This window comes from Glycine max, chromosome 20, assembly GCF_000004515.6.
Source record: "Glycine max cultivar Williams 82 chromosome 20, Glycine_max_v4.0, whole genome shotgun sequence".
Taxonomy (NCBI): Eukaryota; Viridiplantae; Streptophyta; class Magnoliopsida; order Fabales; family Fabaceae; genus Glycine; species Glycine max.
This window is the reverse complement of record NC_038256.2, coordinates 17,717,336-17,742,977: the sequence shown is the minus strand read 5'-3', so window position 1 is coordinate 17,742,977 and position 25,642 is coordinate 17,717,336. Positions and strand designations below refer to the sequence as shown.

The 25,642-nt window shown below is 37.8% G+C and overlaps 1 protein-coding gene and 1 non-coding gene across 11 annotated transcripts in view; one reads left to right on the top strand and one right to left on the bottom strand.

Moving 5' to 3' along the window:
- Positions 1–493: 493 nt before the first annotated feature.
- Positions 494–600, top strand: LOC113000890 (small nucleolar RNA R71). The gene has a single exon (XR_003266210.1). It is a non-coding gene; the product is annotated as a small nucleolar RNA R71 (small nucleolar RNA).
- Positions 601–7,249: 6,649 nt separating this feature from the next.
- LOC100784039 (uncharacterized) overlaps positions 7,250–25,642 on the bottom strand; it is a 33,066-nt gene continuing 14,673 nt past the window's right edge. For 3 of the 10 annotated variants that reach the window (XM_014772637.3, XM_014772636.2, XM_014772638.3), the window contains exons 4-13: positions 22,309–22,389; positions 22,121–22,207; positions 21,930–22,025; positions 21,746–21,799; positions 21,208–21,634; positions 21,022–21,123; positions 19,948–20,215; positions 19,721–19,772; positions 19,577–19,616; positions 11,628–12,038 (exon numbers count right to left, since the gene is read on the bottom strand). In XM_014772637.3, coding sequence (XP_014628123.1) covers positions 11,881–12,038; positions 19,577–19,616; positions 19,721–19,772; positions 19,948–20,215; positions 21,022–21,123; positions 21,208–21,634; positions 21,746–21,799; positions 21,930–22,025; positions 22,121–22,207; positions 22,309–22,389 — 1,365 coding nt within the window. In that variant the 3' untranslated portion in view covers positions 11,628–11,880. Of the gene's footprint in view, positions 7,489–11,627; positions 12,039–19,576; positions 19,617–19,720; positions 19,773–19,947; positions 20,216–21,021; positions 21,124–21,207; positions 21,635–21,745; positions 21,800–21,929; positions 22,026–22,120; positions 22,208–22,308; positions 22,390–25,642 lie in introns of those variants that run through there. The other 7 variants (XM_003555624.5, XM_006605599.3, XM_041013587.1 and 4 more) reach the window with 6 other exon arrangements.

The following is a 25,642-nucleotide window of genomic DNA, read 5'->3' as shown; positions in this document are numbered from 1 at the left end:
GTTGTATCTGTTGCTGGAAAGGTCATAATTGCTCTGCTGTGGTTGATTTTGCTGCTGAGGTTGAGGAGGTCTATTGTATATATTTGCTGCATAAGCTTCAGGCTGCTCAATTGCTCCAGGTTGCTGCATGGAAGGGCAAAGGTCTGTATGGTGGTCAGCAGAGGAGCACAAACCACAAACCCTTGCGACAGGTACAGATTTCTGATTCAATGCCAGCTGGGTTACCAAGTTGACCAATGCATCCAGTTTGCCTTCAAGCTTCTTAGTTTCAGATGATGCAGATGGGTTTGTAGCTACCTCATGCACTCCTCTAATGACTATGGCATCATTTCTGGCACTAAACTGCTGGGAGTTGGAGGCCATCTTCTCAATTAAATTTCTGGCTTCAGCAGGAGTCATGTCTCCAAGGGCTCCACCACTGGCAGCATCTATCATACGTCTCTCCATATTACTGAGTCCTTCATAAATGTATTGGAGAAGAAGTTGTTCTGAAATCTGATGGTGGGGGCAACTGGCACATAGTTTCTTAAATCTCTCCCAGTACTCATACAGGCTCTCTCCACTGAGTTGTCTAATACCTGAGATATCCTTCCTGATGGCTGTGGTCCTGGAAGCAGGGAAAAATTTTTCTAAGAATACTCTCTTAAGGTCATCCCAGCTCGTGATGGACCTTGGAGCAAGGTAATACAGCCAGTCCTTTGCCACTCCCTCTAATGAGTGAGGAAAAGCCTTCAGAAATATGTGATCCTCTTGGACATCTGGGGGTTTCATGGTGGAGCAGACAATGTGAAATTCTTTCAAATGTTTGTGCGGGTCTTCACCTGCAAGGCCATGAAACTTTGGAAGCAAATGAATCAGTCCAGTTTTAAGAACATATGGGACATCCTCATCAGGGTATTGGATGCACAAGCTTTCATAGGTGAAATCAGGTGCAGCCATTTCCCTTAGAGTCCTCTCACGAGGTGGAGGTTGTGCCATGTTCTGAGAATGTGCAAAATCAGAATGCTCAGAATCAGAATGCTCAAAATTATAATGCTCAAGATCAGGATGTTCAAAATCACCAATAACAGAATGCACAGATTCACCAGTTATGGAATGCTCAGAATGATCAAAAGGTATAAAATGATGCCTAACTAATCTATGAAATGTCCTATCTATCTCAGGATCAAAGGGTTGTAAGTCAGATGGATTGCCTTTAGTCATACACTACATTCAGCATGCACACAACTAGTTGCCTTGTCATGTAAATAAAGGTGTAGGTTTGAACTACAGCTACCCTCAAATGATATCCAAATGACTTGAAATTTTGTGAGCAACCTTATAAAATGATGAGAAGATAGCACAAAAAATTTCAGACAAAAATTCAAAGTCTAACTATGAAAGCTAAAAATGGTAAGTTAAGAAAAATAAGTGAATAAAACTTGAAAAATAAAAAACTTTTGACAGAATCGCTTTTTTTGGACGATGGAGACCTCAGCCGGCTGCCATGGCGTAGGAAATTTTTTTCTACCCCAAATGCATATATAATAATTGCGATTCTGATAACTGGAGCAAAAGTTATGGCCGTTTGAAGTTTTGACAAACACAAAATTTGCTAGTTTTTTGGAACTTTCAAATCTGACCAAACTAAAGGCTCTAGCTATTTTTCCCACAAAATATGGATTAAAAGAAGTTACCACAAAAAAATTCAGCCAAAAATAACAACCCTAGCTACTAAAACAAAAAATCTCAAATAATTTAGCATGGGTGGTCGCTAAAATCCGTCTCTAGCTAATTTCTACTACTACTCTGTTTTTGCCGCAAGCTGATTTCTACTACTACTCTGTTTTCAAGCACAATCTTCACAGCAAAACACCCAAGACTGAAACAGGGGAAACGCTTAATGGTAAAACTGAAACAGAACACACATTAAACAAAACACCAGGACACTAATCAACACTAACACACATACTAACAATTAAAACACGAAAGGATTAAACACACAACACTAGCTAGCTATTATGAACCTTTGGACACTGCTCCCCGGCAACGGCGCCAAATTTGATCGAGGCCGTACCCGAATCAAATAAACATGAAAATGCAGTAACTAGGAAGTGATCCTAGGTCGTTTCCCAACGAGCAGTGACAAGCCAAATGTTTATAATATGCTGGCAGTAACAGTAACGATGGGGGGGGGGGGGGTTTGGTTGTTTGGTAATTAAAGAGCAGAACAAATAAAATGGAATACGAAACTACTAATATTAAAAACGGGTTGTTTCCTCTGATTCAGAAGCCACTCTCTTATCCTGGGTTATGGAGAATTCGTCCCTAACAGTCAACCACTTAATCCAACCCTATTTCAATTTACTAAGCGAAAATCAACTTAGGGTTTTCAATACGTGATTAGGCACCACATACACCAGTTAGCCCTTCGTCCATTAAGCATGAACGCAAGTTAGGCTCAGAGGCAATTAATCGAACACGAAGCGTGCATTGATTAATATTCACGAAATTGGGATAACTGGTGAAGGGAAAACTGCCAGGGAACCACATTACAAGCGAAACCTCAAAGAGAGTTGGGCTTCGTCCTCAAAAGGAAACAACACCAGAAAATCTAGCCTTCCATGGATTCAAACAGAAAACGCAATTGAAACATGAAGCAGAAACGTAAATGAACGGAAACGTAAATGAACAGAAACGTAAACGAACAGAAATGTAAAATGGAACAGAAACGTAAATGAAAGTAAAAGAAGAAGCAAGAACGAAATTGTAATTAGAAGCAGAAAACGTAAAATTGCATTACGAACTCAGAAGCAGCAAAACAGAAAAACGAAAAACCCTAAAACAAAGCTCTGAATAATGAATAGCATAACAGAATAGAATGCCCTGCACGAATCCCAAGGCAGCTATTTAAAAAGAGTCACTCAAAGTCACTGGGCCCTATTACAATACTCTGGCCTAAAACGAAATAAACACTGAACAACATAAAATAAAATTGCGAAATTTCCTAATTAGAAATTAACTAAGGTAAGCGCTGCTTTATTTGCCCTCTTCAAGTCCACAACCAAAATCCGGATTAAGCCCAATGTTTCATTAATTCCTGAAATTAGATTAAAAACATCAAATTAGCTAAATGAGCCCAAATTATAAAACTGCCTAATTAATTGACAATTAAGACCAATCAATAATTAAAATGGTGCAAAAAGGGTTTAGAAAATAGAAGAAAATGATGGCACATCAATGTTAAATTGAGATTATACCATTGTGATTGGGATTAAGTGTATGTGATAAATTGAGTATGTATATGATTGAGATATATATGTGCATTGAGTTGTGAACTATGAATTGTACAATCACACGATCATAAGTCCCTTCAAGGGCGACGAGTTAATGCTAAGTCCCTTTTAGGGTGACGAGTTGATGTTGAGTCCCTTTTAGGGCGACGAGTTAATGCTAAGTCCCTTTTTGGGCGACGAGTTAATGTTAAGCCCCTTTAAGGATGACGAGTTAATGATAAGACCCTTAAAAGGCGACGAGTTAAAATTATTTTGAAAACAATTGAGGAGTCGTGTGTTTTGTACAGTTCATAGATAGAGTCTGTGTGCTAAAATATTTTCTGGGTTGGACCTGAATCAGGAGGGAGAGGCCCTGACGGACTCTTCGGAGTGTAGGCCTTGGGGGTCACACGGTTTGAGTGCTCCTTTAAGCCTATGTTGAACCCATATGGTTGGAGCATTCTCGCAAAACACTGTGACCCTGACTGGTCTCCCTATGATATTACCTAGTGAGAGTGACTTGACTTACTATTGTGTGGTTTGTCTTGTCATGTACTCCTAGGCGCCCGACGAGGTTTTTCACTGACATGGTACCACATTGCATATAGGCTTGAGTCTTAGCATAAATTGTCTCATGCGCTTGCTAATTGTTTATTATGAAATTGAGATGTTATTATGTCTTGATCAGAACGTGTGATTCTTGTGTAATGTGATTGATGATTGAAAAGTGTGATTGATAGATGAAAAGTGAATTTTGAATGACAAAGTGATGAAATAATGTGAGATATGCTAAGTAAATTGTATTTGGCTACTATATGTTGTTTTGTTTCTCTCTAGTAGTTAGGAATGTGATAACTCACTCCCGGTTTGTTGTTTGTGTTTGGATCCTGTGATGATCTTGAACCTTGTGTTCGGGGGAGCAGATGGCTAGGTGAAGTGCTTAAAGGAACCTTGTGCTGAAGGACATCGGGACACAATGCTCTGATAGGATGTGACAATGGGGCATGAGTTTTATATTAATTGCATAATGTTAGTCTATTTTATTTTATCTCACTGATTTAACAAAATATTTTTGTAAATTTTGACGGCCTTGTTTCGAGCCGAATATAATTTTTAATAAGTTTTAATTGATAATAGTGAAGTGAATGTGAACCTTTTACCCGTGTGAATTTGTTTACCGATATTTTTTATATATTTTATTTATTTATATGTCGGAGTAGAGGGTGTCACACTACCAGTTCAGCCTCAGTCAGCAAGGGCAGGGTTTCACTCCTTTTGCATGCCCTACTCCAGAGCAGTTTGGGGCTGAGGTCGCATGGGCCGGAGACTGGTCCGAGGCCCAGGCAGGGAGGTGCCTGCAGGATCCCCCGGCGATGCAGAGGAGGCCCGTATGGATGAGGAGATGACGGACTTGCTCGGTTTCTTGCGAGGAAGCGGAGCCGCGTGATCGAGGTCACCACACCTTTTTATTGACATTACTGTTTTCTGTTAGTTTGCTATTGACATTTTCTGTTATTGTCTATATTGTTGTTGACATTACTGTTTTCTGTTTTTATCTATATGGCTACTAACGTCGCTGTTATTATTTTTTGTTTGGCGTTATGGCTTTCAGTTATTTCGTCATCATTTTTTTGCGACTTACCATTTCGTGCGTTCTTTTCGTTTACCTTGTGGTTAGACGTAAGTAGGTAGTGTGCGACCCCGTCCGCACGATCTTTTTAGAGAGAAGAAGGAAAAAGGGGGAGAAAATGAATAAATGATAATAACTTAAAAAAGAAAAAAAAGGAAAAAAAAAGGAGAGCAAGCAAGAAAAGAAAGAAAAGGAAGAAAAAAAAGAAAATAATAATAAAAAGTTGTCTAGCTAAAAAAACAACATGCTTGTGAAAGGAGATAACTTTCAACTTTTCTTTGAAAAAAAAATTCATTGATCATAACCAGTTTTTGAAAAAAATGTGTATACACTTGAAGGATGAATGCTGTGAAAGTTTTCCCGAACGCCCAAAAATAGACTCGGATGAATGCACAAATTGATAAAAGAACATATTTTGGAAACACTGGGTTAACTAAAGTAGAGAAAATGAATCATGAGCCATAGCATCACATGACCAAAAAAAATTTCGACACTTGAGTGTCCCCATAGGTGCATGCATGACTAGTTTTGTATAAAATTTCCTAATCATCATTATTGCATGTGTATCATGGAAATAATGTGGGACATCCCCTTTATCCCCGAACCGCTGGCCAAACCCTGACATATACCATGTCCAGTCGTTCTACAAGCCTTGAGCCAAAATCCCAACTTATCATAAACCTTGACCCAGGGTGAGGATGTCCATCCTTGCTCTCGGAAGAAAACAAAAAAGGAAAAAAAAAAAGAGAAAAGGAGAAAATTCCCAATAAAAAAAAAATCAGAAGAAAGCAAGAGAAAGAAAATTCCTGATCAAGGATCAGAAGAAAACAGAAGAAACGCTGGTAATCAATTACCATTATAGTGTAATCGATTACACATCAACAGATGTGACTCTTCATGTTTAAATTTAAAAATCAAAACATTTAGAAACATTGGTAATCGATTACACAAGTTTGAAATGATTTGAAAATGTTTTATCACAAGTTGTGACTTGAAATTTGAAATCTAACGTTTTAAAACATTGGTAATCGATTACATGCTTATGGTAATCGATTACAGCTTTGTAAATCAGTTTGAAAAGAATGTTGGCTACTGGTAATCGATTACTGCCTTCTGCTAATCGATTACCAGAGAGTAAAACTCTTGGTAAAAGATTTTTCTTTGAAAAAATCTTTTGAACAAAATTGTGTTATTCAATATTTTGAAAAACTCTTTTAATACTTATCTTAATCGAGTCTTCTCTTAATTCTTTACTTGAATCTTGAATCTTGATTGAACAACTCTTTGATTCTTGAAACTTGCTTGACTATTGATTCTTGACTTGAGTCTTTGGCATCATCAAAATAATCTTTGAAAGCATTGCTTCCACAAAAATGATTGCCATAGACTTGACAGATACAAATTATGCGATGCACCGACGAATCTCCTGATGGTTGACTTCTAAGAGGAAAGAACGTCATGCTTTGTTGTTGAGATAAGGATACAAGGATTACATTATACCTTGATGAAATGACATATCCCATGTCGGTTATATCCATCCACTTATCCATAGTCACCTGAATGAAACAAATATACAAGTCAAAATTAATTTTAAAGTTAAGTCTTAAAAATCAAAAACATAAATTACATACCTTGGTTAACCCATTGATCGAGGTCGTACTCGAATCAAATAAACATTAAAATGCAGTAACTAGGAAGTGTTCCTAGGTCGTTTCCCAACGAGCAATGATAAACCAAATGTTCATAATATACTTGCAGTAACAGTAACAATTGGGGGGGGGGGGTTATTTTGTGAATTTAAGAACAAGCAGATTGGAATACGAAATTAATAGTATTAAAAACGTGTTGTTTCCTCTGATTCATAAGTTATTCTCTTATCCTAGGTTGTGAGGATTTCACCCCTAGCAGTTAACCACTTAATCCAACCCTGATTTAATTTACTAAGCGAGAATCAATTTAGGGTTTATCAATATGTGATTAAGTAACACATACACCAATTAACCCCTTGTTCATTAAGCACGAACGTAATTTAAGCACAGAGGCAATTTACCGAACACGAAGCTTGCACAGATTAACAGAACCCATGTGGGTTAATTGGTGAAGGGAAAACCGATAAGAGAGCAACATTAAAAACAGAACCTCAAAGAGAATTACACTTCATCCTCATAGGGAAACAACACTAGAATTTTAGCCTTCCTCAAAAGCAGCAAACATAAATGAAACTAGAAGCAGAAACGTAAATGAAGCTAAAGGCAAAAAACGTAAATGAAGCTAAAGGCGGAAAAAGGAATAAAAACGAAATTGAAATTAGAAGCAGAGAATGGAAAATTGCATTTACGTGAACAGTAATATCAAGCTCAAAATGTAAAACCCTAAAACTCCTGAATAATAGAATAACAGAATAACCTCTTTACACGAATCCCAAGGCTACTATTTAAAAGGGTCACTCAAAGTCACTGGGCCCTATTACATTATTTTGGCCTAAAACGAAATAAAAATACTAAATAAAAGTTGAACACCATAAAATGAAATTAGACGAAATCTAATAAAATTGTCTTCTCTCTTCAAGTCCAATCTGGCTCGGCCCAATTGCTTATAATTATCCTAAAATTGAATTAAAAACATCAAATTAGTCAAGTGAGCCCAATTGATAAAACTAAATAATAAATTTAACAATTAGAGTAAATCAGTAATTAAATTAGTGACAAAAAGGGTTAAGAAATAGGAAAAAATAATGACACATCACCCATCAACAAGTAGTGACATCCTTAATTCCTCAAATCTCTCCTTGCCACCAAAGAGCTTCATATACTCATCTGAGAATTTCCCAAGTTCTTTAAGCAGATGGGTGCGGACCAACGACCATGAGTCTTCACCCATACCTAATAAATCGGCAACCAACCGATATCCACAGTTTCCATCAGCTTTGACATCAACAATGTTATGACTGAAGTCGTGGATAAATGGCTAAAATAGATCCAACATAGGCATGATTGTTCTTGGATTGGGCTGCTCAGAAGATGATGCACTACGCCTCACTGACGAATTGCTATTTTGCATAGAATCAAAAGCATCTACATACTCCCAGTAAGATGGATCGCGCTTTGTTGACCTTGGGTTTCTGTTCATCGGTTTCTTCGATACACCTTTTGTGTTAACCTTTGTTGGAGGATGACACGTCGAATTTTGATCAGGGTATGCAATTTCCCGAAGTTTAGTCTTCAGAGTAAACTTACCACAAAATCAAGTTCTTCAAATCTTTTGGATATTGTTTCCATTTCTTCCTTGATGCTCACTTCGAGCTCAGATAACCTTGGTCTGAAAAACTGAGTCTCCTCCAGAACATATGGATTGAATCCAGTGGGATGCAACCAACAACATATTTGGATAGCTCACAAGCACAAGGAAGACCGTGCGTGGTTCTCATCACACAACCACAACTAGAAGGATTCTTGCCAGCATACTGAACACGCTCAAATTCAGTAGCAATCTGATTTAAAACATACCTTGAAATCATTCCAAGAAGCCTATTGTATAAGGTTTTTTTGAAGACATGTCCAACGACATGTGTACTTGTTTCAAATGATGCTCTAATTTTCGCGTGCTGTAGCATCATCATATTGTTCATCGCATCCCAAACACTGCATAAGTCTCTAAGGCTATTTTGTAACACTCTTTTTAAAGCCTAGTGAGCAGATTCAACCCTACATTTCATATACACAAATAACAATAAACATAAACAACAATAAAGTTCCATCAATTCATCAACGTTAATAGAAATAATTGAACAATTTCATACTTGTTTGTTGTTGTGTTACCTAAGTGCATCACCTTATTCGTCCACGCGGTAACAAATTTTTCCTTGTGTGGGATTATCTATGTATCCTTGACATAGTCAACAAACATTGGTCAAGGTGAACAAACCATTTCAAACTTCTTCAGTCACTCATCAAACTATTGCTCCGAAGGACAATCAACAAGAGTTCCCCAAACATCCATGACATACTCCCAAGCATTTCTTTGACCAATTAACGATTTACATTTGGCCTTCATATTCTTGTTTATGTGAAAACTGCCCAACAAATTTGTACAATCAGGAAATACAGTTTTTACTGCATTCATCAATGTTGGGTCTCTGTCAGTCACAATAACTCCAGGGAGGACATCACGTCTTAAAAATATACCTCGGAAGCGTTCTAAAGCCCAAACCACATTATTAAGACGTTCACCCTCCAGATATGCAAAATCGGCAGAGAATGTCATCCTAGTTGGTGTCACCCAAACAAAATCGAGCAGTGAGAGTCTGTACCTGTTTGTTTTGTAGATATTGTCTATCAAAAACACCAAATTACATGCGTTGACTAACTTCACTGCATCAGGGTGACACCGAAAGATATCACGAACCACGCCTTCATCCTTTAATCTGTGCCAATGAATATACTGATCCCGTTCAAGAAACTTCATTAGATGTTACATTTTAGTATCACTTCCTCTTATGGAAGAACGGTATGCACTTCTTGCATTGTATATTTGTTTTATGTTCGTACAACTATTGACATTGTGCTTTTTCAGAGTTAGCAGAATGTTTCTTGGTTTGACCATTGACTTCGTCATATCAGCAATAAGTGTCTTTTCAGCTTTACTCAATCTTCCGACATATGGATGTCCAACTAATGACTTGATCAATTCATGATTATGAATCCCACACATCAACTTCACTATCCAGCCTTGTCCTCCAACCACTGGCTTGCCACATTTCCTAGTCTCAATATCTCTTCTAACAAATTCTTTCTTCTTACACCTATACTCGTCACTCCTTTCACAGTCAATTAACACAAACGAAGTCTTTCCTATACTACTAGTGTTTGTGTCAAACCTTATACCTGAGAAACGGATCGAGCCCGTCGCAAAACATCCTCTCGGCTGTTAAACACCTACTTACCAATCCAGATAATTTCAGTTTCCTACAACATATTCATTTTATTAAATCACTCACAATCATGAACATTATTACCTGAGAAGTATTGAACACATCCAAACAATCAACATGTGGTTCATTCACACCACATTCTTCTTCATTTTGATAATCCATATCCACTTCTTCAGACATTATACTTTCATACATCCACTGATCTTCATCCATCTTAACAATAAATAAAAAAAATTCAACACAGGCATACAACACCTAACCGAACTATACATAACATATAAAACTATACATAATAACCCATCATTAGTAAAAAGCCAAAACCCTATATCATTCTACACGTATAAACAATTCAAATAAAAAATGACAATACAAACAAAGTAATAATTAAAAAACAAAATTAAACTTAAATAAAAGTTATATAAAACTATGCATAATAACCCATCATTAGTAAAAAGCCAAAACCCTATATCATTCTACACGTATAAACAATTCAAATAAAAATGACAATACAAACAAAGTAATAATTAAAAAACAAAATTAAACTTAATAAAAGTTAAAATTTCAAAAAATATAGCTTGTTACGGATCAAGTTGATCCGCAAAAGACTTACGGATCAAGTTGATCGCACGATCTACGGTACACTAGAACACACACCCAACACTAATGTGTATCTTGTATGTCGCCGACGACCACCGCAACACTGAACACCAGTACCTTCACCTTCACCGAACCTAAATGTTGCCAAGGAACTGAAGAAAATATGGCACCAAAGAGAGAAAAGCGAGAAGAAGAGTGTACAAAAATGGCTAATGTGGTTTTTTAAAAAGAAAACAGCTTTTAGAAGGAGAAAAAAGGCATGGGCAGTTTTGGCATTTTATAAGAATGTTGGGTGCACCAGCAATAATGTTGGGTGCACCTAGCAACTCCCAGTGAATGATTTTAAATAATAGTCTACAACCACAATTGCGGCCACTATTGTTTTTGTGGTGTTTTTTGTAACCACATCAGCCCACAATTGTGCTGTGATTTTTAAATCACATGAAATACCACAAAACATCTGCAAAGTAGTTGCACTGGAACCACATTAGAGTTGCAATAGAGCCTAATAATATTCTATTCTATTTGTTTTGTAAAATAAAAAATAAAGCTAATTTGAACTTCAAAGTGGCAATGGTCGAATGAGTATGACCTTATGGGATGTTAAAGAATACCAAATCTTAAAATGAGTGAAAGTTATGCTATATTATAGATAAAAGATATACCAATAATTAAAATAATTGTAAGATTCTTTCTTACATTAAGTGCAAGCATAATAATTTCAAGCCGCTACTGTAATTTGCATTGTAGCAACCGCAATACTCACAACCACAATGACAACAATCACTATCACAACTACAATTTAAAACCATGGTAGGTGTCTTTAATTAGGTGTCAAGTAATTAGGGTCTAGGTTTTAGGAAGAGAGTTTGTTTACAGTCTAATCTTACACATTATAACGCGATAGAATAATTATAGATAATTACTCAAAGAAAAAAAAAGAATATATATATATATATATATATATATATATATATATATATATATATAATTTAAGTTATAATTTTGAGGGTGTTACATGAACCTTTTGATGCCTCTCCGAAGAATTCGTCGTATGAGATAATTGACCAGTCAGTTTTCAGTTAGAGATGACACTTTGGGGCACACCCTTTTTATTTGTCTCCTATCCTAACATTCTTTCTCAAATACCAATCATAAACAAAACAACACTTCATGAATTCCTTTTATTGAAGAAAAGTATTTACATTCAACAAAATACAAATGAATGTCATCTTGAATTGCACAATGAAATAACTCGAATGTTACACCGATAGTATACCATGTTTCTGTTTGTACTTAAGTGTAGTTCTTTTTCCTTCCCCCGATATTTCCATGTGTTCAATTATATCTATATGACAGTTACTAAAAATACAAAATGTCAAACTTTACTAGCCCAAATATCATACAATGGACATCTTACGATACAACAACGTACAATTTTGCTTTGCCTTTCAGAACTGTTTTCTGGGCTAGCAAGTTAAGCTTGTGCTTGATTCAAGGGTTGCCTTAGCAAGCCACAATAAGCCAGGATCATTCCGTTTCAACACCAAGTAAGCATTTTCCTTTCCAAGATTGTCAAACATAACATCTTCGCTGAAGCCAACCAAAAATAGAATTTCCAAGGCAGCTGTAGCAGTAAACATGAAAAAGATAATGACACCCAAATTTGAGCATATAAAATATTAGCATCAGCTGCTTGAAAACGTTATTTTAAGAAATTGTAATAATTGCTTATACATTGTTATCTATAGAAATATATTGTATGAGTTAGGATACAAGGAGAAATGAGAGTTAGATAAGATAGTTAAACTATTAATGAGTTAGTTAGTTAGAGAGTTTTATTTTATATATATATATATATATATATAGGGGAAGAAGGATAAGAGACAGGGGGATCTCTCATTTTGTACATTGAGCATTAGCTTTAAGTGAAAGGAGAAATCCTTAGTGAAGGAAAAACCCTTGAAGGAGACCGTGTTTTGCTCTTTTCTTAGTATTCAACAAAATCTATCTTTTCTTTCCATTCTGATTCTTGGCTCCTAACAATTGGTCCAACTTGCTGGATCTTCGAGGGAGAGGCAATTTTAGAGATGGAGGAAGCGCAGGTTAAGGGGGAGCTGCCAACATTTGTGGGGAAGACCCAATTGGTTGGATTACTAAGGCTAAAAATTCTGAGGTACAAGAAACTCTTTTATTCCATAAGCTGTAATATGCATTCATGAGCATGGCAGGTGTTGCAATGCATTGATTCTACATTTAGAGCCAAAAGAACTCAGATTCAGATCAGGAATCATTTTTCACGGCTTTGATAAAAAAAATTCGGAGACGGTAACCACTTCTTTGAAAGATTTTGAGTATCTTGAAGCAAGAAGAGAAAATTGAGATGGAAACCTATATCAAAAAAGGGAGACTCCCATAGAGTTATTGAAGGAGAAGCCCGACATTTCAGAGTCAAAACATATGCGCAAGATATTGAATGAAGAAGTTGATTCCCATGCCACTCAGCAAGACAAAAATACATGGAAGAAAGTGGTCAGAATGCAATGAAGCATAGGCTAGTTCTTTGGACAAGAAAGGTGGAACTACCCACCTTTGATAGAAGCATAGAAGGGAGAACTGATTTAAAGGATAACAGTTTTTAGTGTGACAATGACCCATTGCAGTTCTTGAAATCAGAAAACATAAGTAAAGAAGGTTCAATTATCAAGAATCACACCCTTTGTGGTGGAGAAGAAACAAAAAATGACAGAAAAATTAGCAAGCGAGACAAAGATTGAAAAGGCTTTGATGGAGGAAGAAGTTGATCCATCAATAAAGGAGAAACACAAGGAAAATAGAGTGACGAATGTGGGCTACGAAGATGATTTTCTTGATAAACCAATAACAGATCTGATCAAGAAGGAAGTTGAAGGTGGAGATGCAACCAAGCCTCATTTTCAAAATTCAGATTGCCATAAAAATATTGTTACAATGAAACAAATTATTGTTGAATCCAGATTTCATCATGAAGCGGGTTGGAGCATCAATGGCATTGGAATCTTGGAATTTCAACTTGCTGGGTGAGCCTTTAGCATTTGACTTTGTTATGTCTATGCATGAAAGCTCAACAATGGAGCCAAGGCAGAAGGGATGTATAGAGGCAGTCATGATGATTCAAGTTATACGGAGTCCACTCTCTCCCCACCACCACCGAAACTGTTGGACCTAAGTTTGTATGAAGTGGCCAATGGGTTCAGAGTTGATCCCCCATGGAGGGACACCAAGGAGGCCTACCCTGTTAGTGTAAATGATTCAGTTCTGAAGGATGAGAAAAAGGGGGTGTTTTGGAATTCTGCAAAGGAGGTCCAATATTTTACATCGTGGGTCAGCCCAAATGGACTGTAGAAATGGGATTCATAAAGGAGGAGAAACTTGGAGTTCAAACTGGGTGGAAGGATTTTGATAGAGGGGGGAAAAAGATGGGGAAAGGTGTATGTTAGAAAATATCATTGGAAGAGTTAGAGAGCTGTCAGTTTGTTAGGACAGCTAGGATAACTAACTGTTAGTTATAACCAATTGTTAGTAGTTAAGTAGCTAAAAATAGAATTGGGAGGGGTTAGTTAGAGGTTAGATTGAAAACTGGAGATAGTAGGAGGGTGATGAGACCTCGAATTCATCAATGTGTAACCATTGTACTGATAGCATTCAACTCAAATAAAAATGATTTTTCCTTTGTTCTGGTCCAATTCTATCAACTGGTACCATAGCTCTGATCTTGGAGCATAGAATCGTTAATGGTGTCGAAGGAGAACGCAAGAATGGAGACACGCATGGAAGCTATGGAGAAAGCGATAGAGGAGAATCACAAAGCAGTAGAATCGCAGTTGAGCTCGATCGAAGGGATGATACAAAGGTGGCGGCAGCATGGGAGAAAAAATCTCCTATGATGAATGTGCACACAGTTGACGTGAGCGAAGGAGATAAGGGTACAGCGACGCATGACGGCAATCGGTGGAGGAATTCAAAAATGCCCAAATTCGACGGGAAGGATCCTATGGGCTGGTTGACAAAGATTGAGTGATATTTTTGGTTGCAAGCTGTAAGGGAAGAGGACAAATTGGAGGGAAAGCTCTGGATTGGTTCCAATGGTGGGAATCTTAGAATACAAACCATTCTTGGGATGGGTTCAAGATTGCTATCACCCAAAGGTTTCAGGCTTCGAGTCTGGAAAATCCTTTTCAAGCGTTGCTGGCACTGGAACAAGAAGAGACAGTGCAGGGATTCATAGTCCAATTTGAGAACTGCATTGGAATGGTGATGGGGTTGGAGGAGCCATTTCTGGTGGAAGTGTTCCTCAAGGGGTTAAAGGAAGAGATTAACACTAAGGTAAGACATCATGAACCAAAGAAGTTGATGGAAGCCATGGTTAAGGCTCGAAGAGTGGAGGATAAGAACAAAATTTTAGGGAAGTTACAGTAAAGGGAGTAATTTTCAAAAAAAAGTTCATTTGGGACAGAAATGGGTAAGGGATTAGCAGCAAGCAAACAATAAAGTGACTGACCTTCATAATACTACAAAAACAGGGACAAGTGGTTGGAACGGTAGAAGAGCGTTCAACAATTTGTCTCCTGCTGAGGTAAATGAAAAGATGAGGAAGGGAGAGTGTTTCACATGTGAGAAGTATAATCCTACACATGTGTGCAAAAATAAACAGTTTAGATTGATGATTATGGAAGAAGAGGAGGAAGGAGATCCTTAGAGCCAGCAATGGGAGGATAGGGAATAAGAGATGTGGGAGTTTCATGAATTATCCCTGCATGGTATTGAAGGCATTACCACCCGGAAATCTCTTAAATTGTGGGAAAAAATTAGAAATAAAAAGGTGATTGTGCTAATTGACTGTGGAGCCACTCAGAACTTCATATCAGTGAAGTTAGTTAAGGAACTAAGGTTAGAGGTAACCCCTACAAGCCCATATTTTGTAGAAGTAGGAGATGGACACAAGGTTAGGTGTCAAGAGTGTGTAGATCCTTGCCTATTGAATTGCAAGATTTATAGTTCACACAGAATTGTTACTTGATTAAATTGGGTGGTGTGGATTTGGTGTTAGGGATGGAATGGTTGGCTGGATTGGGGGAGATTGAGGCCAATTTTGAGAAATTGACATTAACAGTGCCAGTGCAGAACAGAAAAGTCACATTAAGGGCTGAACCAGAGTTGATAAAAGCTGCCATTCGCATGAAAATCATCAAGGGGACCATGTTGGAGTCTGAACTAGGGTTTATGGTGGAATTAAAAAGGGTGGAGGGAGAGAAGTGTGTGGAAGCAGTTCCTGACCAAGTGGTACAGTTGCTGACATAGTTTGAACAAGTTTTTCAGGAACCTCAAGGGCTACCACCACATCGGGAAAGAGATCATGCTACCACTATCCAGGAGGGGACCAAGATTCCCAACTTAAGGCCCTACAAATACCCACATTAGCAGAAGGACGAAATTGAAATGATGGTAAGAGATATGCTAACTATTGGAATTATTAGAACTAGTACTAGTTCATATGTTAGTTCAGTTATTTTAGTTAAGAAAAAGGATGGGAGTTGGAGATTTTGTGTAGACTATAGAGCACTCAACAAAATTATTGTGTCAAAAAAGTTCCCTACACCAATTGTTGAGGAATTATTGGATGAAATTGGGGGGACTCAACGGTTTTCCAAGCTAGATTTGCGTTCGGGTATCATCAGATTCAAATGAAGTAAGAGGATATCCAGAAAACAACTTTCAGAACTCATGAGGATCATTATGAATTCTTGGTCATGCCTTTTGGGTTGACTAATGCACCATCCACCTTTCAGGACTTATGAATGAGATGCTTCGACCCTTCTTAAGGCAGTTTGAATTAGTATTTTTTTATGATATACTAGTATATAGTAGTAGCCTTGAGGACCACCACATGCATTTGAAAGCAGTCTTACAAGTTTTGCAGCAACATGAATTGAAGGTGAACAAGAAAAAATGCAACTTTGGTTAGAGTTCATTGGAATATTTGGGGCATATCATCTCAGGAAATGGGGGTGGAAGCTGAACCTAGTAAATTGACAGCAATGGCTGAGTGGCCTAGGCCTAAAGATGCTAAAGGATTAAGAGGATTCCTAGGGTTAACAGGGTATTATAGGAGATTTGTGAAGGATTATGGGAAAATTGCATAGCCCTTGAATGCACTGCTCAAGAAGGATGCATTCTATTAGAGGGAAGAAGCCACTCATGCCTTTGAAGAACTTAAGGCAGCAATGAAGAAAATTCCTATTCTGGCAATACCAGATTTTTCTAAGAGTTTTATCTTGGAAACCGATGCATCAAGAACTGGACTGGCAGCAGTATTATTGCACGAAGAGAAACCTTTAGGTTTTTGGAGCAAGGCACTCTCAGACAAGGATCAACTCAAGTCAGTGTATGAGAGGGAATTGATGGCAGTGGTGTTAGCAGTGAAGAAATGGAGCATTATTTGCTAGGTAAGAAATTTTCAATTAGAACTGATCAAAGGAGTTTGAAGTTCTTAAATGAGCAGAGGCTTATGAGTGAAGAACAATTCAAGTAGGCTACTAAACTGATTGGTTATGATTTTGATATTCAGTATAGACCAATAAAGGAGAATATAGAGGCTGATGCCCTATCTAGGCAGTTTTCATTTTCAGCAATTTCATTGGTGCAAGAGGAGGAATGGGCTGATTGGGAGGAAGAAATACAAGTTGATCCTCAATTATATGGAATTTATCAAGGGATTCTGACTAAAACAAAAGCATAACTTGGATATGCCATTCATGGAGGAGGTAAACTATACTTCAAGGATAGACTAGTTCTGTCAAAAAATTCCACTAGAATCCCTCTACTTTTGAAAGAATTGCATGACTCCCCTTCGGGAGGACATTTAGGGATTTATAGAACCTTCAAGAGAGTGACTAATGTGGTGTTTTGGCAAGGAATGAAGAAAACTATAAGGGACTATGTTGCTACATGTGAAATCTGGCAGAGAAATAAGGCCAGTACATTAGCCCCTGTAGGGTTGCTGCAACCCCTGCCTATTCCAACTAAGGTGTGGACTGATATCTCCATGGATTTCATTGGAGGTTTATTAGAAGCTCAAGGGAAGGACACTATATTAGTGTTAGTGTATATGCTGACTAAGTATGCTCATTTTTTGCATTAAGTCACCCTTATACAGCTAAGCTAAGGAAGTAGCTGAGTTATTCATTAAAGAAGTGGTGAGACTGCATGGTTTCCCTGCCTTAATAGTATCTGACAAAGACAGACTTTTCATGAGTCTCTTTTGGAAGGAATTGTTCAGGAGACCAGGCACCCAATTGAAGATGAGCACTGTCTATCATCCTCAAACAGATGGGCAAACTGAAGTAGCTAACCGATGCTTAGAAGCTTATTTGAGGTGTTTAACTGGAACCAAACCAAAACAGTGGCCTAACCACTTGGCCTGGGCTGAATTCTGGTTCAATATCTCTACCAAGATGTCTCCTTTTAAAGCTTTGTATGGACAGGAACCCCCTCTTTTAGTTAAAGGAGCTGACATTCCTTCCAGATTGGAAGAGGTAAATCAATTGAGTAAGGACATGGAAGAATTATTGCAGGAACTGAGGAACAATCTGCTCAAGGCTCAGGATCAAATGAAAAGATTTGTGAACAAGCATAGAAGGGAGCTAGTCCTGCAGGAAGGAGATTGGGTCTTTTTGAAACTGCAACCTTATAGAATGAAGTCTCTAGCAAGAAAGTCAAATGAGAAGCTAAGTCCACGATTTTATGGACCCTACAAGGTGATACAGCGAATTGGGGAGGTTGCTTATAAACTGGAACTTCCAGAGGATAGCAAGATACATCCAGTATTCCATATATCCCTGCTCAAGAAAGTGGTTAAGCCCACGAGTTCCCCTCAACCATTACCAACAACCCTGAATAAGAATTGGGAACTGCAGGTCCAACCAGAGAAGATCATGCAGAGCAGAATTTCAGAAAATGGCAGAAAGGAGGTTCTCATCAAATGGCAAGACTTACCCCACCATGAAGCTAGCTAGGAACTTGCTGATGAAATGCAGATTGTTTTTCCTCGATTTGACCTTGAGGACAAGGTCCATCTTGAAGGGGGGGTATTGATAGAGGGGGAAATAGATGGGAAAAGGTGTATGTTAGAAAATATCCTTGGAAGAGTTAGAGAGCTGTCAGTTTGTTAGGACAGCTAGGATAACTAACAGTTAGTTAGTTATAATCAATTGTTAGTAGTTAAGAAGCTATAAATAGAATTGGGAGGGATTAGTTAGAGGTTAGAGAGAAAACTGGAGATAGTAGGAGGATGATGAGACCTCGAATTCATCAGTGTGTGTAACCATTGTGCTGATAGCATTCAACTCTAATAAAAACGATTTTTCCTCTGTTCTGGTCCAGTTCTATCAGTTTATGCTGCTAAAATTGGATGTCCATGTAGCTGATGACATGTTAAAAGAGCAGAGGTGGAAAGAGATTACAGCATCATATGTGGAGGTACAGTTTATTAAGAATTTGCTTCCATCCCAACCTCCACCGGAGCCACCGAACTCAACCCCGCATGCAGGGGCAGTGGGTCGTTCCCAGTGAAGATACAAGGGGTACAAATGTCTTCTAGCAATTGGAGAAAACTTGAGGAGGTTTCAGTGTGCAATTCCAGATTTCAAATTCCAACCTTGAGGACAAGGTTGATTTTTAGGAGGGGTGTTTGTTAGGATATAAGGAGAAGGGAGAGTTAGTTAAGATAATTAGACTATTAATTAGTTAGTTAGAGGGGTTTATTAAAAAATAGGGGAAGAAGGATAGGAGAGAGGGAGATCTTTATCATTTTGTAAATTGAGTATTAACTTTTTGTGAAAGGAGAAGTCCTTTGTGAAGGGGACACCTTGAAGGAGAGTTTTCTCTCCAATGTTTTGTTCTTTTCTTACTATTCCATAAAATCTATCTTTTCTTTCCCATTCTGATTCTTGGCTCCTAACAGTATGATATATTAGTTCTAAATAGTCCATAATCAGGTGGTTACTACTTTTTAAATTTTACCAGAATCAGATGTCTAATATCTAGGATCTTTCATTGTACATAAGAAACTCAGTTCTACACAACAAGCTTTACTAAATTAAAACCCAATGGTCAGAAGATGCAAACCTTTATTATTTACAATATTCCTCTCAATGACTGGATTAGCCTGCAATCAGAATGTTCGTTAGATAGAAATAGAAATTTTTTTTAAGGGAATCTTAAGATAAAGCATTGTCTCAGGTAGCATGGATAGAGATAAAGATTATATACCTTCCGTAATCTCTTGTATTTTTCCACCTCAGGGTGTTCAATCACATTCCTGCTATCAGATAGAAATTATATATGGAAAAGGGAAAGCTTAAAGTCATAACTACATGTAAAATTGCTAAAAGTACTTTTTGAAACTTCTCAAATCTAAAATCCTTAAAGCAAGAGAATGTCCATTCAACTCATAAAGGGTATCAATGATCACTCAATCAACATTTGCATAAGCATACCTGATTATTTTTAGGAGAGTTTGGAGGATTGAAGTAGCTTGCATTGCACTAACTTCACTTCTTAGCATTTCCAGAGCCTCAGACAAACGGTTACAAACAGCAGTCGTGGTGTCATTTATCCTCTGAAACTCTTGATCATCAGGATCAGGCTCATCGGTTTGCAGAGTAGATAAAATTGGTGTGGAAACCACATCATTGGGATCGGGTTCTGCCATCACATTAATTTCTACATCAGATTCACCATGAGCAGGCTCCTTATAAACATTTCCTTCATTAATTCAACATCCAACATTAAAGGAAAATATGGAACCAATTGAATAAAGCAACAGTTAGGACAACAGGGGTAGTAGCTTGAAAGAAAAGGGAAGACATAGTAATTAATTAGTTTGTTAGAACAATTAGTTAGAAATTAACAGAGAGATGGAGTTCAGGGAAAGTTTTGAGAAGACTGGGCAAGTGTTCCATTATGTTATGAAGAGGAAAAAGCCTCAGAAGAGAGATCTCTCTCCCTATTCTGTTAATTTTCAATAAAACATTAAAATAATTTATTTTCTTTATTTGAATTCCTAACAGCAACAGAGAGTTTCTGATAGGCCATGTTCTGTTGGACCTGCTCAGAGAGATGGCCAGAGGCCATTGAAGGCATATGTTAGGAAAATTTTAAAACAGACCATGCAATTTCTATTAGATAGTTATATTCTTGTTAATTCAGAATTAGGCAATTATGTTTTATGGCATGACTGTTATAGTGTTATCTGTGTGGAGTGACAGACCTATAGGGGAGTTAATGTGTGAAACTTGTTTTTTGTGGTGAATTGAAGGTGGAAACACCTCAGTAGGGAAAAACCCTGTGTAGTTGTACTGTTCTTAAAATATGGTCTATAAACCAGATTACTCTAGAAAAAAGTAATTATGATTTATGTGTGTGTTCAATCCTTGAATTCAATAGTTTCAATGTTTTAAATTGTTTTTTTCTGCTTCACAGTCATCATCATTGTCAGGTTTATGAATGCAGAATGCCCATCCTTGACAGGAGATGCCTACATAGACTACTCATTACAGGCGAACAATTACCTAGAACTGGAGCAATAGATTTTGTGGATCTTTCTAAATTATCAATGGATGTGTATGTCGCAGCCATATACTCAGCACCTGTCTCCGAATGAAAACGTTGCGCTACACCAAAATTATTAGGTTTTTGTTAGAATACAGTCTTGCTATCAGTAATTCCTGAACTAACATCATGACCAACAACTTTACCATGATGAGAATCTTCTGGATCAGCCTCCTGTTTCATTCCATTGATAATATGATCGTCAGGGTCAGGCTTACCATTAAGTCCTTTCTCAACATTGATGGCCATGTCAATATCTTCAATTTCTTTGGAGGCAGATATCACACAATCAGATTTTTCAGTCGTATTAAAATAAGAATCAGGATCCAGCTCTTGATTTACTTTGGACCCTTCCAATTTGTTTGCAGAAACATTAGTCAGCCGATAGTAAGCAGCAGCAACAGAAGATTCACGTGCACTTATTAGCTGATCTGTCCTGTTACCTCCAAGCTTCTGAGGATTACTGCTAGTCTCTGCTATAAAGTTGTCTTCATAGATCGCAGTATTCCTTACTCCGCTGAGAGTGTGGCTTGCAGATCTAGTCCAATCTAAACTAGACGCTTCTTGATTTAACTGTCAAAGAAACAAATTAAATCATCATAAGGCACTAAATCAGATAATAATAATAATAATAATAATAATAATAATGGACTGACAGCCCAACATTTAAGCAAGTGCACGCACCTGCTTATACAGAGCATAAAAGTTCACATCATGTTCAGAGTATATCATGTGTGCCTGAAATAAAACATTAAGTTAATTCAATAACTTCCATTTATCAAATAGACAGTTCTATTTTATGATCAATAAAAAAAAATACGTAAGATCAATAAGAAAAATGATACTTCCAGTGCGTGTTATAGCTTACAAGTTCATGCAGTAGAGTTTTCTTGATACTTTCATATTTCCTAAAACCTTTGAGGTCATCAGTTCGAAGGCGCAATGATATTTCCTCTCCGTGATTCTGTAAACAAGAATGAGAACAAAGAGAGAAATCAACAATAGGATAATGCTGGATACTTAAAATATCATGTTTTCACATCGTGAAGAATCCAATACCTTGTTAAAACCAAGAATGCATTTTGGGCTCACACCAACATAACCAATGGGAGCCATCTCAGTCATAATTCCTACATGCCAACGATGCTATACAAGATGCAAAAAAATAGTCAGAACATGCAGCATATTGTCATTATAGCACAATTACATATCACATAAGTCAATTAACTTGGGGATGTGTGGTGTACCTTGTTCATGACAGCAACAATTCCAGGATCTGCAGCAAGCATGTGCATTCTTTTAAGTGCTTCGGAAGGGGGAGGATTCAGCTGAAGACAAAGGAAAGTAAAATTCATCCATGATCAGTGGGCAAACCTCCATTAAAAAATTTACATTATGAGACAGGTGGCAAAGAATATAATGGAAAATCAATAACCAGTAAAAAAAATCAGTTAATGAGGCAAAATGTCATTTTTTTTTTTATCTGCAAAGATAAATATATATATATATATATATATATATTAAAGGAAGTACCAGAGGTACTGATTACAATGTTAGACACCATAAAAATGGTTCCTCAAGCAGACAGCATAAGTCTGATTGGGAACCAAAACTATGGTTAGATGAGTATACATGTGTGTTGAACCGAAAATGTAATCCCTACTACTGCAAAAAATGATGTCGGAGGTTACTCGACCATTGATTAAAATGCAATGTAAAATCCTTCTCCAAATTATGAAGCCAAGTCCACATAAGGAAAATCGCGTCTTCAAACAGTTTGTTTCCATCAAATGCTGCGTCGGAGAATAAGATTCTGTTTCTAAGCTGCCAAGTAGACCATGTTATAGCCAACCACCAATATTGCCATCTCCTTTTCCTAATTCCTTCAACCTGCAAAAAGGGGTACTGCATGAAGTGATGTTTTGTGGTCAATGGAGAGGCACCCTTCAAGTTTATCCAAGACATTGATTCCCACCATAGAGGTTGGACCTTAATGCAATGGATAAAAAGATGGGATGCATCCTCCTCCATCCTTCTGCAAAAGGGGCATGATATATATCCGAAATCTGCACTTGTCTAGCCCGCAGATTTGACTTTGTAGGAAGCCTGTCCCTAAATAACCTCCATGCAAAAACCGCTATTTTACTAGGAATCTTGATTTTCCATAGCTCCTCAAAACATTCCTCGAGACTGTCCACAGCTGCTTCCTCCCAAAACATTGAATAAGCACTATTTGTAGAATAGATACCCGACGGATCTGCTGCCCAGTCCCAGCTATCAGACCCATGATTGTGAATAGACTTACCTTCAACTTCAGAAAGAAAAGTGATAGCCAATTCAATTTCATTGTCGAACAACGGTCTCCTCCAATTAAAATACCACTCCCAACCAGAGTTATTATGCTTCCCCATTTGTTCAATAAGCTGGTGTTGTTGAGAAGAGATCAAGTGGAGCCTAGGATACTTTTCAGCTAGTGATTGCTCATGACAAATCCACCTATGCTCCCAAAATTTCACCTTATCCCCAGCTTGTACCTTCCATTTGAGTTCATGTTGTAGATTCTTACCATGATGTGAATGGTGAATAGCTCTTTTTAAATCCCTCCACCATATTGATTGTAGGTTTGAAACTCCCTCTTCAGTTAAACCCCTCCATCCCCCGTATTTAGCCTCCAAAACTGTAACCCATAAAGCCCCTTGGTGCTGCATAAGATTCCACATCCATTTACCAAGGAGAGCCAAATTAAAAGTGTTGATATCTTTGATGCCTAAACCCCCTTTGTCTTTGGGTAGACACACAGTCTCCCACGAGATTCATGCAATCTTTTTGCTGTCATGTCCCCCTCCCCAAAGAAATCTTCGCTGTATTTGGATTAGCTTGTTGATCACTGTTTGTGGTACCCTGAAAAAGGAAAAGTAATAAATAGGAATTGATGTAAGTACTGATTGAATAAGTGCCACTCTCCCCCCAAAAGAGATATATCTCTGCTTCCACCTAGCTAGCCTTCTCTCACATTTTTGGATAGTGGGTTCCCACACACGAGCTCGCCTCGGATTGGCCCCTATGGGTATGCCACGATAGACAAAAGGAAGAGCCAGCTGACTGCAGTTCAAATAATTAGCTGCCACTTGCTTCCACTGATCACTCATGCCAAAAGCACCGAAAGAACTCTTAGCAAAATTGATTTTTAAAGCAGAAACCAATTCAAAGGTTCTTAGGATAGCTTTGATAGCTTTGACATTATCCATAGTAGCCTCACCAAAAAAGATGATGTCATCCACATATTGCAATATGCTAATGCTTACATCATTGCATCCAACAGTAAATCCTTTGTACAGATTTGCCCCCACAGCTGTCCTCATCAAACCATTCAAGGCTTCTACTACCACATTGAATAGAAATGGAGCTAAAGGATCTCCTTGTCTAAGACCCCTTTGGGGTATGAATTCTGCTGTGGGGCTGCCATTTACCAAAACTGAAATTGAGGCAGATTTCAAACACCCTTCCATCCACCTTATCCATTTAGAGTCAAAGCCTAATCTCTTCAACATATATAGCAGAAAATCCCATGACACCGAGTCGTACGCCTTTTCATAGTCAACTTTGAAAATAAGACACGATTTAGTGCTTCTTTTAGCTTTGTCAATTACTTCATTAGCTATAAGTACACTCTGAAGTAAGTGTCTTCCTTCGATGAAAGCAGATTGAGCTTCATTAATAATAGAGAGCAACACTCTCTTCAATCTCTTAGCCAATAGCTTCGCCACGATCTTATACATACAGCCTATAAGAGATATAGGTCTATAATCATTCAAGTATTGTGGGTCAGCCACCTTGGGGATTAAGGCAAGGAAGGATGCATTGCACCCCTTAGGAAAGACACTATTGACATAAAATTCATCTAAAAAACGTAAGACATCAGGCTTGATCAGCGGCCAAAACATCTTGATGAATTTGAAATTAAATCCATCAGGCCCGGGGCTCTTGTCACTACCACAGTCCCATATTGCCAACCTCACTTCCTCCTCTGAAAAAGGTGCAACTAGCATGTTGTTCTGCTGTTGGGAGATGATTTGAAAAGTAATGCCATCCAGTGTGGGCCTATGAGGGTCTGGTTCAAGGAATCTTTGTGAAAAGAAAGCCCTAGCTTCCTCCCTCACTTTATTAGGCTCAACTGTCCATACTCCATCCACCAACACCCCTTTTAAAGAGTCGTGCCTACGATTTGCATTTATCATCATGTGGAAATACCGAGAATTACAGTCACCCTCCTTGATCCACCTTGATCTCGATTTTTGTCTCAACAAAGACTCATGGGCTTGGGCTGCTGCCCAAAGATCTTCCTGCAGCTGCTTTCTTTTCTACTCTTCTTGTTGGGATAGTTGTCTTTGGATTGTGTCTTCCTCCAATTTGTTTAATTCAGATTCAATCCTTTTGACCTTTGTAAAAGTATCTCCAAAATGTTTTCTATTCCATCTCTTCAAGCTGTGTTTTAATTTCTTGATTTTTTCTTTAAGGATGTAACCTCCCCACCCTGCTTGCTGATTGGATGTCCAGCTATGATGCACAGTTTCCTTAAAT